Here is a 19,562-nt window from a genome sequence, read left to right as displayed (position 1 = left end):
CTTGTTTAACTTTTACTAGATTTTAGATAAGTTCATTTCAGTTTTTAATGGTGACATTTTTATAGAATTGAATACCTGTAATTTAGAACTAAGTTTCTCTTCTCATGATGAACGGTGGACAAATTATTGTTTATAGAGCATGAGCTGGTTAAAATTTAAACCTCTCCCATTAGTTAGTGGCTTTAATACTTTATATTGAGGTTTGACCAATCAGAGATGCACTACGTCATCATGTGATCGGTGAAAGCCGATAAGCTTTGTCCTACCGTATGAAAATCAATCAGCTTTGTCCTACCGTAGGTACCAAAATGTCTGCACCGGTATGAGTCTTTGTCATGCCTGACATCCGCATAAAGTTTCAAATGATTAGCTTTCATATTTCACTCTGCTTGACTGTATTTCTTCTGTAGAAATAATTAATGTAGCCTAACTGTTAACCCAAAGTTGACAGTGTCTCTTCTGAGAAGCTTTCAATATTCTTCAGAAAGATAGAACTGTTCTGAATGTAATATGTATGAATTTAGAAAGGAGACAATTTGCCACCGTGGCTGCAGTTTTTTTTGCATTCCACAAAGTGACATAGCTAACTCTGGCGCCCTCTATAATTGAAACCTTTACATAATCCTCTCTCCCTGCAGACCCCAGAAGCAAAACCTCTTTTGATCATGTGGAAGAATGCATTATCAGAATTGAATTGTGATAAAAATCTGGAAATATTTTATACCAATTTAAGACTTTCTGACCTATGTTTGCATAAATATAGGATACGGGACTGTGAGGGTACTCTTTCAAATTGTTAATGAATCATATTTTTGAAAAAAAAAAAACACTGAATGATTGGTGCAGGGTTTTGTCAATGTTGGAAACTCTCTTAATATGCGAACAGAATATAAACCTCGTCACACGTTACTAAAAAAGACTGTGGTCACGGTAGCATAGTGAAAAGTTGCCAACACTGGCAAGTTTAATGAGAGAAACGTAACACATAGAAATCGTAGAAGGAATCTTTGGATTAAGGTCCGCCAATAAATTTGAAATTTTGAAATGTTGAATTTTTTAGCTGATTTTGTGGATTGCGTGGATGCTTACGCTGTTTGAAGAAAAGAAATTTGTTCTTCCATAAATTGTGTTCAATATTTAAAGGTATCAAATGATGAAAGCACCTTTGTTCAATCCCTCTATGAGTATACCTACTATGGAGTTTTCATCCCTCATGTAGAACAAACTTGTAAAATTGCAGTTCACCGTCCAAAACCATCAAAGGTGCAAAAGGGTGATTGAAAAGAACCAACGTGTCCACGCAGTCCACAAAGATGTCAAAGCATTTTGTCGCTGAAAGAGTGGAAATCAAATATTTCCCCTTACATAGTCTACCACTAATTAAATAACATGACATCATCACATTTTGTTAAAGTGGATCACCCTATGAAATGCGAAACAACCTAACAAAGATTTAAATGCACGGAGAGGGAACACTGCCTGTTGAGGGCGCTCTTCCAAATCCCGAAAGACTAATATTTGATCACCCCTTGGCCAACTTATCTTAAAACGCTTCCCTACCTGAAAAAAGGAGGGCAAACAGTAAGTTGGCGATATTTTACAATTTCTTTTCAACCCCCGCCCCATCCACACCTGGAAAACTTACAAAGAAAGTAATTGAATTCCACTGTCTCGGCTTGGATGTTCTCTTCAAAATGAATTTGTAGTCTTTTGTCTTGTCTTTGTTTATTTTATTGCACTTGTTTGTCTTTGTTCAACATTTCCATGATTAAAATCGACTTCAAGAAAAAAAACACAGATGTATATAGTTGTAATCTACTGTACTTTGTCGGCTATTGAAATTGATCCTGCCTATATAAACTGTGTCCGATGCTAGCCACTTCCGATGTAGTTCTACAAATTACTTCAATAAACCACAATCTCTCAGTTTGGTAATTGTTGTCTGATCCTGTTCAGTGTTTTTTCCTGTGTGTTGAGATGAAGAAAGCTTGTAGATGTCGCGTGTGAATGAAAGGTGGTATTCGGCAAAAGTTTTAATAATCAATAATCAATTGTTTAAGAAAGAACATTTTGCATGCTGGGTGCTAATCCCAGTGTAAATAATTTTTGAATGACAAAAATGTATAAGTGCGTCTAGAGAATGAAAAGTCGAATGTAGGGGAATTTTTTGCTGAAATATGGTTGGACCACGTGAAAGTGTCATATATTCGTATCAATAAGTACCTAGCCTGAAGTGAGTTGAATCTGAAAGTTGTGTATTACACATGTTTAAGTTTGCAGTATATAAAATTAATGTGATCAACATACGACACCAAGTTGGTTCACATAATAATAATTTCCTAAACAGAATGGTAAGTTCCCGCGACACGTTCCAACGTCGTCATATTGTGTTACTCAGTCCCCTATAGGAAAAATCATATACGATATTCCTGACAGTTACACCTCTTCGTTGGCTTGATCACTAATAGTAGTACAGTGAGTGGAAGAACTGTGGTAGTAGATTCTAACTTTGCCGCTCTTGTTATCAGTGTTACGGAAATCTGACCTGCTACCAAATCTTTGCACTCTATAGATATTTTCGACCCACTTCTGACCGTGAAAGCATACACGAAACGATCCATGACAAGACCCAGCCCACTTTCCATTTGCACCCTCTCCTTACCTATACCCACCATGTCACATGTGGAACGTGACGTCAACGGCGAGTCCCTATATCCATGATACTTTAGGATTGTACATACCTAATAAGATACTCGTGGAAATGTTCAGAATAGTCGCACTTGATATTGAGATACCAGACCGGGTATACAATAACTTTGCAATATCACTTTCCCTTTAAAAATCGACCCCAAAATGGACAGAGATATTTTGCTATTTGACTCAGCAAGAGTGATAAGGCATTACGGGATTCAATGGCAGAACAAAATTTCTTGGCGTACGATTACTTTGGCATCAAAAAATAATGACGACAATGAAAATACAAAGACAGTGCTATGTAGGAAAATCGTCGCTTCAAAGGTTAAATACAAATATACTGGAAAATATTTCTCGGGTTTGAAGAATTTCGGGGTTTTAAGGACGATCGCACCAAAGAGGCAGATATTGGAACTCTCAAACTTTCCAATACCTTTATGATCTACGACTTTAAGAAGCCATTGGAGTAAATAAGGTTTTGACCAGTATGCTTTGGTGAAAAAAAATCGGAAATTCAAGAGATTTTACCCGGGGATGGCGGCCAAGCGTCGGTAAGTACTAGGTGAGTCGTTTCTCCACTACCAAACTCTGTACGGTGATCATAAAGTTTAGTCTTGATTTTGAAAGGAAATGATTTAAAGTTTTCTTGCGAAAAGTTCAACTTGGAGGACTGATATATACCACCTTACAACTCTCGTTTCTGTCCTTCCACACAAATTTACCTGGCCGGGTTCATACTTAACTATCTCTATTAGATATTTCCAGATTCTCACTTACCCGAGTCTTTTATCTGTTTTCTACCTTGACTTTTATCCATCACCAAGTTTTTTCTAAGTAATATAATTATTCTACCCATAAAGGAATACAAATCATGAATTCGGGTTGTGCAGCGAAATCGGCAAAAAAGATCGACCATCCAACCCTTTTCTGCTAACGGAGACTAGGTTTGAGAGGGAATGGTTAGAATTGCCCGACAATTCTAAGCATAATGTTAGAAGATGTGATAATATAAAAAGTATTCTATTTAACGATAATACCAGACTTTAGCACATAATATCTCATGTAAGAATTAACACTAATTGTGAGCTAAATTTGTTGCTACGTTCTTACTCTAGAGGGACGCGATCGTCAGAACCGGACTCAAGGTCGTATGGGACCCATACGACCAATATGAACACTGTATGCAAGGTACGTTGACGATTGATGAAAGTTTCTGTAAATATGTTTGCCATGATGTACATCGTAAATTTTAAATGCAGCTAGATATCGTGCGTGAAATACATTGTTTGTGAACGAAATAGTCGCACATGCGCAGTTCCGACGACCCTCCCTCTGACTGGCAAATTTGTTGCCGACTCGCAGCGATTTCGAAGCTGTTATCCAATTGGTTGGCAGAATCTTACCGTTATAATGAAATAATACAAATAAACTCCCTAAGTTGCTGTGAATAGTGACAATCGACCAATCAGATATAACCTTGCAAACACGCTGCCTCTCAGCCTCTGACTGGCAAATTTGTTTTCAGCAGACCGCCTGATTGAGGAAGTCTCGTCTGGTGTATCTACTGACTCCCTGTGATATGAGTTTTTTAGTCGCTTTTACAATCGTAAAGTTATATTTTGTTGATTTTGACACTAAATTTGTTATCATATCACCACAGTCCTTCCATCGCTAATTCGCCAATCTCTGTTTTTAAAGTTCAGCATTATTTTTTTGATGTGACACTTTAAATTCCTTGGTCCTTTTTTTTTTTTTGTAAAGACAGTGCCTCTTTGTTGTTTTTTTGTTTTTCCTTCCTTTTGTCTCCTGTTTTTGTAATTTCTCTGTTTTGTTCGTTTTTCTTGTGTCTTGTTTTTTTGCAATAAAAAAAATATGGGAAAAAAATTTAAAAAAAAAAAAAAGTTCAGCATTACTGCAGACCCTATCGCAGCCAGACGTCCAGGCGGTTTTCACATTTGAAAATTCATTTGAATTTACTGAAAGTTTCATTGAAATAGCAACAATTGGTAATTTCCAGTCTGGCCAAGAATGGCAGCGGCCATTGAAATATCCTTCACACCGAGAACTTGCCCTTGATGTGATACATGTATAAGTGATAGTGACAATGGAAATACAATACATAAAGCCTGCTGTGGAGAATTTTTCATGGTGCCTTCGGTCTTAGACAAGCCGCTTAAAGGTCACCGATATTTATTACAACTTCCCGTAATCTTTCAACTATTTTGGGTAACTTTAAAAGTTCAGATCGTCAAACGGTGAGCTTCAATAGTTTCTGTAGTAAACATTGTCAACGATTGTAAAGGGGAGTAAAATTTGAAATACGTCAGTGTCATCCGAAAGCTGAAAATTGATTATTCGTGTAAGCTAAATTGATATCATTCATATCTATTACAATAGGGATAAATTCAGATAAGACTTGGAATTACTGAACCTTGTTGCACTCACCAATGAAATCATAATTTGACATTTATCATGTCTTTCGCAGTTATCGTACAACAGAAGACACTGAGTCGGAAATACAAATTTAGAACTGATGATGGTTGCCAGAAGTATGAGGATTGTGTCAGCACGTCCAGAACAGAACACCAAGGGCTGCAGATTAAAATCAGATCAATAGATGTTAAACTTCATCGCCTACATTGAGGTTGTAAATCTGAGGAAAAAAATCAGGAAATATCCTTTCAACAAACCTCGTAAGGGGTAGTCGATAATGAAATTACGTGCACAATAAACAAAACGCATTGTGTATGAGAGGTTGAGGTTTAAAGGGAGGGGCCGCCCCGTCTGCGGCTGCGCGATTTTCTCATTGATAACAATTGCATGTCGAAAAAATGTGAAGCAAATTCATCATTTTATACATGTTCACAGTTTACCAGTTTTGTAGCTTTCCAATCAATGCATAACTTGGCTAAACAAACTTTGGTTGCGTCCCTACGTTATATGAAACTGTCTCAGCCGCGGTCTCCAGTTTCGGTACAGCTGCCATTTAAAAATTTTGGAAATGCACGACTGATGTTGGGACTTATTGTGCATAGCAACAGATCGGTTGTATTGGTCCCATACGCACAGCCGCAGACGGAACGAGCCCCTCCCTTTAATTCTACTTCGATTATCGTGTACAAATTGGCTCTAATATTCTATGGCTACGTCATTGAAACCGCGTATAATATGCGCAATGTTCAGATTTTTAATGTTTGCTGCTCAAAATGTTTGCTGCTCAAAAATCTTTCCATAGAAATGTTTCGTACTTCCAAAGTTTTTCGTTTAGAGAAGGGGGATTTGATGTCAAATGCCATGCGCATGTTTTCATTGTCCATGCAATCCGCAAAGCACGGCAGCGATATCAGCTCAGCTCCGATCTGACAAGTTTCACTACAAAATTGAAAAGCATCTTTGAATTTTGTCCCATTATCGGCTTCATAAAGTCTACAGTTTTAACGTTGAAAGACAAGGCATATGGAATTTCCCGTATTCGATGTAAGAACATTATCTACTTCATTTTTGCTTTCACTTTCATATGATTACTGTATATGTTTAATACCCCTAGACAGTACACCATACCTCAACACAGGATGTCTGACGTTTGAACTTCTCCTGTGTCACAAATAATAATTGTGAAGACACAGTCGCTTGCGAACCGATACACTGCGGCCGCTGTGCGCTACGCATTAGAAATTACACGTAGTGCTTAGCGCACATAGTCCGCAGTGTATTGGTTCACAAGCGACTGTGTGTGAAAAGGTTACTAGTATATATACTTGAACCACAGTCACCTGTGGTCTATTTCGATGGGGCTCATAGACGCAGAGCGGAGTAGACCACGGGTGACTGTGCTCGAACTCGCTTTCGGCTGTATACAACTTTTCCATATTCTGTTTTTATATACACGATGAGTTTTCATCTTCGTTTCCGTTCTGTATTATCTCCGCGGCGTTGCCAATATCATCTGACAGCTTTCTCTAAACTTCCGTATCTTATATCCCTTATCTCAACTTCCGTTACAAAACAACGCGAGTGTTAATAGTGGCAAAACTACTTCACAAACTTTCCAGTCCTTCATTACCGCACAGTGCCGCCCAGTTAAATATTAAACCTATTTTTAATATCAACTTAAATCCTTCTCTCTTTGGAGGTCAAAGGTCATCCGGCTCGACTGAGCCGAAGTCAGGATCTATCTCTTCCCGGTAATACTGTATCACAGTCTTCCATCCGCGTCGCAAAGATAGTAGACACAACTTGGCACAGGAATAACATAGGCTGATTCTGTGGGTCTCAGACTGATTCTATGGGATTGATAGAGAACGTCCACTATACACAAGGCGGACGTGACAAGACGTGCTGGTAACGCCTTCTACCGTGATTGACTGACTCACACAAGCTACCGAAAAACACCTACAAGTGGTAAATATGCGAGACCGATTGGCCGCCCTTCAGTCGGTAAGTTAACATATCCTACCCTAATATATTACATCAAAACACAGTGTAGGCTTTATTTTCCTGCTCTGTAAAGAATTTCAAATCACGAAGGGAATCAGTGAAGAAGGTTGCGAACTTTGGATAGTATACAGATGACGTCATGGATTAACGCAGAGTCGACATTGAAATGAGTCTACGACCAATATTTAGTCGTCATCCATATTGTTTTGATAATCATTTTCATTTTGTATTGAACAACAACAATGTGATCAGCAGGGTTGGACAAGCTCTATCACGTATTGGCCTTCCTGTTGTGGGCTTATTTTAGAGTCATGACGTCACAGGAGGGAGGTCTGATTACTTTACGATGCGATGACGGTGTGTTGGCAGTTGGGCGAAGAGATAGGTCAATCGGAGTGTTCCACTCATGTTTAGGGAAGTCTGTTTTACTCTTAGTCTTCAATGAAATGGGGAAGTACAAGTAAACGTCCGTGCATGACCTGGTCTGGACCACGCTTTGCAGTCCGATTACGAACTGTCCTACTATTCAAATGGAATGTTTTGCACCATTTGTCCGGTGAAAATGCATGAAGGCCACTTTGTCTTGCCAAGTGAGCAGACGACGCTGAAAGCACCAAAATATTCGAGATGTATGCGATTTTCTTTCTTTTTTTTTCTTTTTTTAAAAATAATACCATGCTAAAGTAACATAGGGGAAGTTGTAATTTTACGAATTTTGTCATAAAAATTTAGTTACAAAACATCTCCTTTGTCAGTAACCGGTGTAAATCTGAGGTCTTTGTCGGAAAAGGAGAACAAGAATGATGTAAACCAAACCAAGTCGACCCTATTCATTGACTCAGTCAGTTACACGTGAGAGGGGAGCGAGGTTTCAAGTTCTACATGCCCTACACACTTCAGTGTATATAATGAAACACTTTGAATTGTGATTGTTTCTATGCTACAGCAATATAGCAATACATTCACAGGTACATACATGATACATGCCTGTGGACATGGCAGGAAAACTACAGTCTATACATAGGTTATAGACAGTGGTGCGTGTCTATGCATACAGACATACATACATACATACATACATACATACATACATACATACATCGGCCGTTCAATATAGACATGCAATACTTTGAGAGAGAGAGAGAGAGAGAGAGAGAGAGAGAGAGAGAGAGAGAGAGAGAGAGGGGGTGTACATTCCACAATTTACGTTTATTGACTGATATATATGTTAAAACTAAAACTCACCGATCGAAAGTTATGACAGATGAAAAATGTTGTCCTCCCATAGGTTTACACAGGCACGTGAATGTAGGTATATGATAATCGAGTTTTCGGCAGCGCATGCGTATACGTCTTTGATTCATCCAAACTATCGTTTCGCACGTAAGTACAATGGTTACGATACTTGGTTTAAAGATTGAACGAAATAAAACACATTTAAAGCACGTTAGACTACTGTACAGTACTGACGTGGCAATCATGCCTATGGACATGGCAGGAAAACTATGTCGCTTACTTTACGTTGTCGAGTTAATAAACGAACAGGGTGCTGAGTTTGATCAACTTATCAGCATTGCATTCGCGTTAGGGGGCAACTGACGATGTCGCTAGATATTGACGAGAAAAATATTCTAGAGTGGGTAATCTCCAGTGAGATGCGACACTGGCCACTTGATGAATTAGTCAGAGAGGCTTTCTTTTTTCACAAATTTAACCAACGTGTGTTTATACAAAATTATTCGCAATACGCGAAAGGGACATTAAAATTATTCTTCATAGATCGCAGTCGTTTTTAACGCGTAAGTGCGGAGCACGAGCCCTATTGCTAGGTGTATCAATTATAAGCTTGTTACTAGGTATCATTGCGCAGAGAAATACGTAAACTCATCCGTCCCATATGGTCGTCAGGCGACCTACAAATAAGTTATTAATTTAGTCTGTCACGATGTAGTTACATAAATAGAGCCCTGAAACGTGAATATCTCAAGGTTTGTATCTTTGTATTTCGTACATTTTGCAAATCATAATATCTTGAACAAATACTTCGAACAAAAATTTGAGGGAATGTAAACTCGAAAGTTTTGCAAATAATAGTGTGTTGCCCCGATCCAAATCTATTATAATCTTCAACAGACATATATCTCAAAATGAGGCGCTATCATCCGGAGTGATCCGATGTTCGTCAACCATATTGGGGGCTATAACTTAGGCCACAGTGTGGTGGAGGGGCTGTGCTCGGGTATGCCTTCCGCCACCCCATTGAATGTACAGCAAACACCGCACACACATCGGAGTTGCCCGATGTTGTCACACATAAACACACACACACACGCACCCACACACCCACACAAACACATATGCATACAGAATCGGTCCCAGCAATGGAAAGACTGTAATTTTCTCAATCGACATACTATATGGTTGTTCGCTGTTCTACAACGTATATGTATATATATATATATATATATATATATATATATATATATATATATATATATATATATATATATATAAATTATTATATATATATATATATATATATATATATATATATATATATATATATATATATATTCACATACATATATATGCCCAAAATTCGAAATTCAATCTATCATTTAGGTGAATACCAGTATATCGTCTTGTATGTTCACCATTTTATATTTATATCTTATATAAAGCAACCGTACAGCAGGTTAAATTCAGCTGTCACAGTTTCAAGCACCATTCGAAAATTTCACCATCGATTGTCACTGAACATCTCTTTTCTATAGGCACAGAGCAACGATGACGAGGAAGGGGAGTTAGAAGATAGCGGCGTCGTCATCAATTTTGGGGACGATAGCAGCGCCAATTTTATGCAGGAATTCTTTCAAGAGGTAAGCTACGTATTATATTCACGTAAACCAGTCACAAAGCAACATTAGACGACAGACGACGTGTTGTTCATCTTCGTCTGCCACTTTGTTATCCATATTTGGAGAGAGTCACGTGACCTTTGACGTCAATATTTGCCCAGCGTGTATGCAACAACAGAAGTACCGATGGTGCAACTATTTATAAGGTTATCGGTGCTCTTATAACAAACTTTGAACATGACGATGTTGACAGATTTTGTAAAGCTCGGCAAAATGACCTGGCAACCCAGAAACAAAGAATGGGTCACAAGAAAAAAATGTGTAAGAAGTTTGAAATAATCATGTATATCATAGCATCTGAGGCCAATTTCAATGTATAGCCAAATGTATACTTAAAGGTATACCGTCACCTGTTCCAATTTTGCCACAGTTACCATGGAAAGAGAAAATCTAACCAATCACAGGGTGACCGCTTTTAAAAAACAGCGCCCTCACACGGGTATTTTGAATACCCAGGAACGCCCCTTTTGACCATATATTGGCGTCATTTTCAGATATTTAGATTACAGTGACTGTATACCTTTAAAACGGGGGGGGGGGGGGGAGGGACTGCTGTGTACTTATAGAGAAGACGCAGAATGCACTCCAGATACCACTTTTAACAAGCACTATTGCAGGTAGAGGAAACTCGCGGTTCTATCGACAGTATCAGAGAATGCCTGGACAAGTTGAAGAAAACTTACAGTGCACTTCTAGCTGCTCCACAACCCAAAAAAGGTAGGGCCTTTTCAGTAATACCCTGAAAACAATATTTTACCAGTGAACGAACTACTAACAGATGAGTAGATATGACCTGACTGTCGCAGTTCAGTATGTACAGATATACTGTTCAGACGATATTCATGTTATTGTCAGTCTTTTAAGATATTTAGAAAGCGGCGTGAGCAAAATTTCACTTCTTCTTGACACCTTGAAAAAAATCAACTGAATTATGCTGCGCATACATGCTAATGTATAGCTAAGGAACCCGGTTGAATTCACATAACTATTTTCAAATCTAACACGATTGCTAGTCTCAACGGTCACTTTTACGTTTCACAGAGGACAAAGCTGAAGTCGACAGACTCGTGAAGGAAGTTAAGAAACATGCGTCCAAAGTAAGAAGTAAGCTGAAAGGTAAGAACGTGCCGATGATGAAGTGTCACGCATCTTGGCTTGTCCTTTGTATGTATTAACATAATCAAAATAGTCGTATATCCGTGAAATGAACATAATACTTTTTAGTACATTACAAGAAATCTACTTTGTCGTTTCAATAAATGCGTCTCTCTCTCTCTCTCTCTCTCTCTCTCTCTCTCTCTCTCTCTCTCTCTCTCTCTCCTCTCTCTCTCTCTCTCTCCAGACATCCAGAAAAGTATAGAAGAAGATAAAATGCAACAAAATTTGAAATCTCCCGCCGACTTTCGTATCCGGAAAAACCAGGTTTGTGTCGTCATGTCCGGGTTTAAATTCACAATTTAGAATCCGGTAGAAAAGACAGTGGAAATAAAGCAAAAAAGTTATACCTGTATGTAACGCATGCATGTTACCAACATAGGTTTAAAATTTTAGATAATCAACCTTTATTCAATGACACACCTGTGACGTATCGTGAAAAAAATCGTCATGTAGAAACCGAAAGCATGTATTACGATTTAGAGTTGTTGCCTGCATCCAAATAATAAATTCTCAGAGACCAAATTACCAAGGCAGATTCTGAGCAGAAAACAAATTTCCAAGGGTAAATGTTCTGTAAATGCACATGCGCTGACAATCTTATCTCTGCCGACAGTATGGATCACTGCATCACGATTTCTTGCAAGCAATGACGGAATACAGCAACGCACAGCTGGAATACCGTGAAAAGTGTAAAGATAGAATACAAAGACAACTTCAAATTAGTGAGTTTATTTCCCTCATTCTTGCTGGTTGTTTCCCTTTAAAATTATTTCAAAATGTCCATCTTTTTATCTTCGTTTCCTTAACCAGTCCCTTGTGATGATAATGATGATGATTATGATGATGATGATGGTGGTGGTGATGATGACGACGAAGATGACAACGACAACGACGATGATGACGATGATGATGACGATGATGATGATGACGATGATGACGATGATGATGATGATTTTGATTGATATTGTTGTTACTGATGGTGTTGTATTACCAATTTAATGATAAACAAATACTGGGAAATAATTCATAACATTACGAAATCACTACATCTGCGTTTGCTTACATTGAACGATTTAGGATTTTGAAGATGTAAATGTATTTTGTCTGCACAATTTGAACAAAGCGAAACTATCTGTTCTCTCATGACAGCGGGTCAAAGCACAACCGAAGAAGAAATAGAAAATATGTTGGAGTCTGGCAGCAGTGCAGTATTTACGTCAAGTGTAAGTCTTTAAGGCGGATGACAGTAGTTGATCAATTGCATGGAGTACAAGCCGTAGAAAACAATGACTGATTTACTAACATCAAACGAAATGTCCCCTCCCTGGACAAACTAGTCAGTGTTTCAAATGTCAGTCTAAAGACTGCCAAATGGCTTAACTATCAATAGATTGATGATTGTCACGCAATTTCATTGACCACTGTCACGACATTTGTGATACATCACGCATTCCGGAAAAGTTGATTTCGTCAAAATTGATATGTCATGAAATTGTGGAATTGTTAAGATTGAAGAAACTATGCTACTAAGCATAGAATAACATTACAAAGTGACATACTCTTAGAAGATCACACCTTTAACAAACTTGACTGTGTGAAGCCCCCTAGGAAACCGATTGTTTTCGTAAGGAATATTGGCCCCTGTGTTGTTCAGGTGCCCAAGCGAAACACGTGTGCCCACGTGACTCAATTTCTTTACACACAAAGTAAACCAACGTAAGGAATTAATGCATTCGTTAAGTGTTCATTGTCGTTTCAACTCTGATTTTATTTCTGTGTCGTCGGTCAGATCATTACGGAGACCCAGCAGGCGAAACAAGCACTGGGGGACATCGAAGCCAGATATGATGAACTCATCAAGCTTGAACAAAGCATCAAAGAACTCCATGATATGTTTGTAGATTTAGCAACTCTAGTAGAAGAACAGGTAGGTTGAGGGCGTTGTTAGTGCGAACCTGTATGTAGATGAAAAAAGTAATACTGGAAATCAAATTGATAAGCTATGATTAATATGGTGATGATAGTCGTGGCGGTAGAGTATTTTTAGCGGCAGAGCAGTGCTCAGTGTTTTAGGTATTTGTCGATGATGAAATTGTCTGAGGAATAAATGGTGGGAAGTATTATCGTAAGAATGATACGCATACCATCAATACCAAATACATCGTAGCTCAGAAATACCAACCAATCTTTTGCCTCCCTGCAGGGTGAGATGGTCAATAACGTCGAACGCAATGTGAGTGAGGCAGCCGATTACGTTGCGCAAGCGCAGGAGTCAACTAAGAAGGCCGTGGCGTATCAAAGCAAAGCACGACGGGTAAGTTTAGGTGATGCGAAGTCCTGTTCATACTGGGGAAAACCCAAAGTTCATGACCTAGCTGATTGTTGGTATCTTGTCAAGGCCGAAGAGAATGTAATTAAAAACTTTGTAGATGCCATTATTTTATAAACGTTGAGCGACTTATCTCAAATTCACCCCTAATTGGGCCATCGCTTTATTATCATGGTACATGTAAACGGATATGGCATTATGACGTTTTCCCGGGGCAGCGGTGATTTAAGACGATGACGATGAGGTCTATGATGTTTAAGTTGTGTTTACAAGTTATGTCGCACTTTCTGAAGTGTGTTGTAATGCGATGATGTTGTATAGATATTGTATCGGATCGTATTCAAAATTGCTTATGGCATCTCATCAGTATACCACCACTGTAAGCTGACAAAAATGCTAGATTTTCCTTTCCCAAGACATTCATTTCAACACTAAGGGACTGGTCAGTTTCTCCGGCCTGGGGGGGGGCGTGGATTCATGGGGGGGGGGGTTCACCCTGTTTTTGACTTTGGAGATAGGGGGTCACCATGTTTTTGAAATGCCCAATAGGGGGGTCAGTGTGTTTTTGAATTTCGACACAGGCTCATCATTGTCAAAAAGACATCGTGTTAGCCTCAAATTTCATCATTCAGTTGCGTTTTTCGGCGCGCCCTTTTAGCGCGTAACTTTAATAATCAGACATATTTTTCAGCATGCCCAACTTTAACATATCAGGCATACATATATCAGAGATATCTGTATGTTCAATATTTTTCAGCATGCTCTTCGGGCGCATTACTTTAATATATCAGACATTTTTTAGCACGCCCTTCCTGTGCATGACTTTAATATACAAGACATATATATCATAGATATCAGGATGTTCCATATTTTTCTCCACGCCCTTCGGGCACCATACTTTAATAAATCAGAGATATATGCCAGAGATATCTCGATGTTTGCTAAGTGAAAGTGTACCGTTATGAAATCTGTATTTCATATGATAAGCAAGACAAATTCCTGATACGTTTCTGTTCTCTCTATGAGAATTCAGTATGAGAAAGCAACATGCACAAATATTTCACAATATATATTTGATACAGTGACTTATTTTAGAGATAGAAAAATGACAAGATATCTTTCGTTCTCATTGATGCAACTGTTTTCCTTTGTGTCTCAGGTTTTCTGTAGAATGATGCATTTTTATGAACAAAATAACAGTTAAAAAGGCAGTTTTTGTCATTATTAGCTGTGCTTTTATGGTTTCAATGTTACAAGAAAAGGTCATCTCAGACACTGCACACATCAGATTTGGCTAAAATGCCTATATATGGCTCCTCAGGAGATTTAATTGGATGGCTGGCAAGTCTTAACACCCATCAAAATTTTTGATTTACTACTTTGTCCTCTTTGATATTAATGATTGACATCCACTTCTGTACAACAATTCAGGACATCTGGTTAAGCATAGAAAGTGTGAAATACATTCATAGCTCATTCAAAATGTACTGTTTTCAAACTTTAAGATTGACACTTTGAAAATCCTATCTTACAACTGACATGTCAAAAAATTCTTTAAAACACAGAATGACTGTTAAAATAGAAATGTATTTAAAATATAATAAATATATATATATATATATATATATATATATATATATATATACCACACATATATATATATATATATATATATATATATATATATATATATATATATATATATATATATATATATATATATATATATAATTTCTGTCCACCTTTTGTTTTACAGTTGTCACGTGCGGGGGGGGGTCACCCTGTTTTCGAAATTTGGAATAGGGGGTCACCCTGTTTTCAAAATTTGGAGTAGGGGGGTCAGCCACTTTTTGACGTCGGAAAAAATTAATCCACCCCCCCCCCCCCCCTAGGCCGAAGAAACTGACCAGTTCCTAACGGTAGTTTGCACCTCGAATAAAGACAAACTGTAGCTCAAACTTTTTTTCCAAAAATTTCAACCATTCTCTTTCAAAACCGAGAGTAAAATTTGAAGGTCACAGTGCAAATTTTGGTACTAGTGAAACGAATTATCCAATATTTACAGATAGTTGAAATTCAAAATGGCCGCCATCCCTGTATTATCTGTATGGCGGAATATAAAAGTCTCGATTTTCACAAAACTAAGCCGTTCAAATCTTTATTTACTCTATAAGCTTCTAAATACGCCTCCACAAGTGGTAGGCCAAAAGAATATTGGAAAAATTTTAGAGTCCGAACATGTCTTCTGGCGGCGCATTCTACCCTAATCATAAAGGTACCAGAAATTATACGTACTTCAAAACAATATGTTGCCCTCTTAGTTTGCTTTCTATCTTTGACATTGTGGCTTTTATGTCCCTCTCTTCACATGTCTGTTATTCGTTTATTTATTTGCAGAAGAAGATAATCATCATCATCATTATAACCGTCGCTATAGCAGTTCTTGTTACGCTACTAGTGATTCTACTGACGTAAGGACTCGTACCATGAACGCCATGGGAGTGCTTTATCAGTGACGAGCGATCAAATCCCAGAATGCTATGCGGTGTGCAGGTCATTCAGAAGACTTGTTTTTCAAAGTGACGATAAAACAAACTTGATTTCTGGGAGGGTTGTTTGAAATTTTATCCCACCATTTTAGATTGTAAGGTGGAGTTGCATCTACAGTTTTGTTCAAAGGAATATTTCTCATCTAAGATGACAAGGAAACCCCCTCATACTATATATTTTCAAAAAGCAGAGAATCTAAAGTTTAGTATGGTAGCAATAGTTTACTCGAAGGATGAAGGGGTAGAAATCCTAAATTTTGGCAATAGTGATAAAATTAATGTACTTAACACTATTTTCAGGAATTTAAAGGGATACAGTCGTCGGAACTGCCCTCAAACGTTGTATGGGACCCATACCACCAATGTAAACACTGTATCAAAGGTATGACGGTGATTGATGAAAGTTAAAACATGTCTGTCATAATCTACATCGTATAATTTAAATATTGCAGCTATGATGATGCATCTATATATCGTGCACGAAATGCATTGTTTGTAAACAAGAATCTCGCAAAGGCGCAGTTACGACGACTGTTTCCCTTCAATATTTCATTTGAAACGAAGAGTATATGTAGCAAAAACGACCGTTTTATTGTTCATTTTCTATCCTGATTCTAAAATGGCAGGGGCTGCAAAACTGGCACTCAACAAAGTGACTAAAATCATGATAAGCAAAATTAAAACTATATATTCCAAATGTAAGAACTTTATTACCAAACAAAACGCTCGTTTTGCTGAATAGTATTTAAAGAACATAATGTGAAAATTTGACCCAGCCAGAAATCTTGAAATTGGGAGGAAAGGAAACCAGGAAATTGGGTGATTTGCATAAATTTTCATAAATTTACACTTTTTTCTCACCCCACTTAAGACTGCTTGACAAGCTAAAAGGTGATCTGGACCACTATTTTAATCTTGGGTTTGCAAATTACTTAAAATTGAAAGAATCTCTGCAAACTTGTTATTTTGTTGCAAAATACGCCCTGATACGTGCAGCGCCACCTTAAGACACTAAAATAACCCCGAAACAGCTACTATAAACAGTCGATGAAATGTCCACAGTTGTATGTAACAGCTTGAACCGTTCATCAGACACAGTCATGTACTAAGTTTCAGCAAGATTGAAGATGAGTTGAAAAAAGCTATATAAACGAAATGTATTTCCAACAGCTATCGATAAGTGGCCTAGGCGGTCTGTAAATGTGTACCACACCGAACCCCCTGCGACTCCCCTGCTCTCGCATCTCTGCGTTTCCCAAAGTAATATTTGCGAATCCGTCAGAAACCGCATAATTTTGTTTTCATGAGAACAAGTAATTGATCAATACCACTCGTTTCCGTAAACTCCAAGTTCATTACAACAATCTACTCGTTAATGGTACATTTTCCGAAAAGATTTATTATTGTTTAAGGTCAGTTTAATATTTAAAACTCTTGAAAAACTTATCGGAACTTACGGAACTGCAAAATGCCTGAGGTACTGAAATGATGATAATGGTGAAATAAATGTAGTTAGTTATTCATTATTCATAAAGTTTAAGAGCCAAGTGCACGTCAGTGAAACAGTGTATATTTGTCAACCTGAAGCGAAAGTATCACATGAAAAATTATGTAATTTTTTTGTTGAGTTATGGCGGTAGACAAAGACAAGTTTACATTTTTAGTTTAGCGTTGTCGTGCACGTTTTACAGAAAAAAGTCCATTTACGTCACATTTAGAAAAGTGACACTTCATTTGTATGATATTAATATCGTTGTGCATGATACGGTCAGTTTATTTGAAACGTTCGTTTGCAGAGAATGATATCCTCGGAAATAAGTATGTCTTTAACATAGAATTGAAATGTGTTTCAAGTTCTTATTTGCAGTTGTAGCAACTCCAACAGACTACATATTGTTGTAAAAATGACTTTCTGATAGCAAGACTACTCTTGATTAAATTATACCATTTACACTAACCTTTGCAACGATCTTTCTAAATGTTCAGTAACTTTAAGATCATCTTCTCCCGAACTAAGCAGACCCGTCATTTACGGTTTTCTTGTGTCCCCTTGACTTAAGGGTAGTACGCGCCTTGAAGTTTAAACACTTAAACTTTTGCTTAAATTTTTCCTGGGAAACTTTCAACAATTGATTTTAAAAATCTAGAATAAAAATCAGGGGTCACTGTGTAAAGTTTGGTTCCAGAGAAACAGATTACCCGAGATTTACCGATATTTTGAATTTCACAAAACTAAGACGATTAAAATTTCACTAACTCCAAGACCTTCGAAAAATAATCGCAATCATACCCATCCATAATCCGATGACACTAGGTCAAATTTCGTAATACATGGTCAATTACATAGACACAGAACAGACAGTAAAGCACCGGTACACACAACAAAGTCAAATTCATGAAAGTGAAGTGATGTCAGGTGTTTCGAAATGAGCCCTCATAAGTGGTAGGTCAGAAAAGTATTGGAAAAAATTTGAGAGTCCGACTATTTTTTCCCAAGACGCATTCTATCTTATAAGGCCAGTGGCTGTAACTTGATGATTTTCTTAACAGTTTTTGTTTTGTGTATAAATTACAATTTCTTGTTCTACTCCCCGAAGTATATTGAGACACAATATTCAGCTTGTCAACTCAGCCTGTACATTTGTAGACTGCATTGTTATTGTTGACAACGGAATTCTTTTCAGGAATAGAATTCATCATTGCATTTTATACTCATAAACACTGTGTTGACAAGCTAAATAGTGCTTCAACATGCTTTTGGATGTGGAACAACAACTTGCAGTTGCACATACAACACCAAAAAGAGAGAAATACTGGCACTTCAATACTTATTTCCCAATCAGTGAAAAGCCCTTATGTTCGCCGAGAAAAATCAGACAACCGATGTTCAGTTGCAAATTTAATGATGAATGAGTCGTATGGCTCCAGTTTTTACTATGACGTATTTTACACTATTTTACGCAGGTGAGTTCTGACATCCGACGATGATGTGGTCGGTGTATTACTATATTGAATAAAATTTCACCCTCTGTAATTTTAAAGCCACAAGACAACTTTGAACAGGCCACCTAGTTTTGAACCGAGCCTTTCTCATACGTGTCAATTTGTTGCTGTCATTTTCACTCAGCCGTTGGAAGTGTATACACAGATAAAAATATGTCGCAGTTTTTACCTCGCCTTTGCCGCCATATTTGGACTTACGACCAAGGAAGTGTTGATAAAATGGAGACTCTTGCTCTGTTTTGCATCTAGCACGATTTTGACCTGCTGTTTTCCTAGGAAATGTAGAGTTTTGACGCCGGTATTTGGGCCAAAATGTACACTTTTGACCTCTACCCCTCCGATTTAACGTAAAATTGTGTATAATTTGTGCTTTGTGGGTCGAACTGTCCAAAGTACACCTGTATCCAATTCGAGGGGCGAGAGTGCCCCCCAATATATTATTCACTCACTGGCGTGCGATGCATAAACCACCAC

The 19,562-nt window shown here is 37.8% G+C and overlaps 1 protein-coding gene across 2 annotated transcripts; it reads left to right on the top strand.

Moving 5' to 3' along the window:
• The first annotated feature begins 6,755 nt into the window (after nt 1–6,755).
• On the top strand, nt 6,756–18,042 carry LOC139145702 (syntaxin-1A-like). Of its 2 annotated transcripts, XM_070717009.1 has the most exons (10): nt 6,756–7,131; nt 9,906–10,010; nt 10,667–10,766; nt 11,091–11,165; nt 11,392–11,471; nt 11,821–11,929; nt 12,357–12,430; nt 12,997–13,134; nt 13,411–13,521; nt 15,934–18,042. In XM_070717009.1, exons 1-10 carry the CDS (start codon nt 7,102–7,104, stop codon nt 16,009–16,011), a joined length of 900 nt encoding a protein of 299 aa, XP_070573110.1. In that variant the 5' UTR covers nt 6,756–7,101; the 3' UTR covers nt 16,012–18,042. The 2 variants fall into 2 exon arrangements, with proteins under 2 accessions (XP_070573110.1, XP_070573111.1); XM_070717010.1 differs by lacking the exon at nt 12,997–13,134 and having other exon boundaries at nt 6,840–7,131.
• The last annotated feature ends 1,520 nt before the right edge of the window (nt 18,043–19,562 follow it).

This window comes from Ptychodera flava, chromosome 12 (genome assembly GCF_041260155.1).
Source record: "Ptychodera flava strain L36383 chromosome 12, AS_Pfla_20210202, whole genome shotgun sequence".
NCBI lineage: Eukaryota > Metazoa > Hemichordata > Enteropneusta > Ptychoderidae > Ptychodera > Ptychodera flava.
This window is presented reverse-complemented; position numbering and strand designations above follow the sequence as displayed.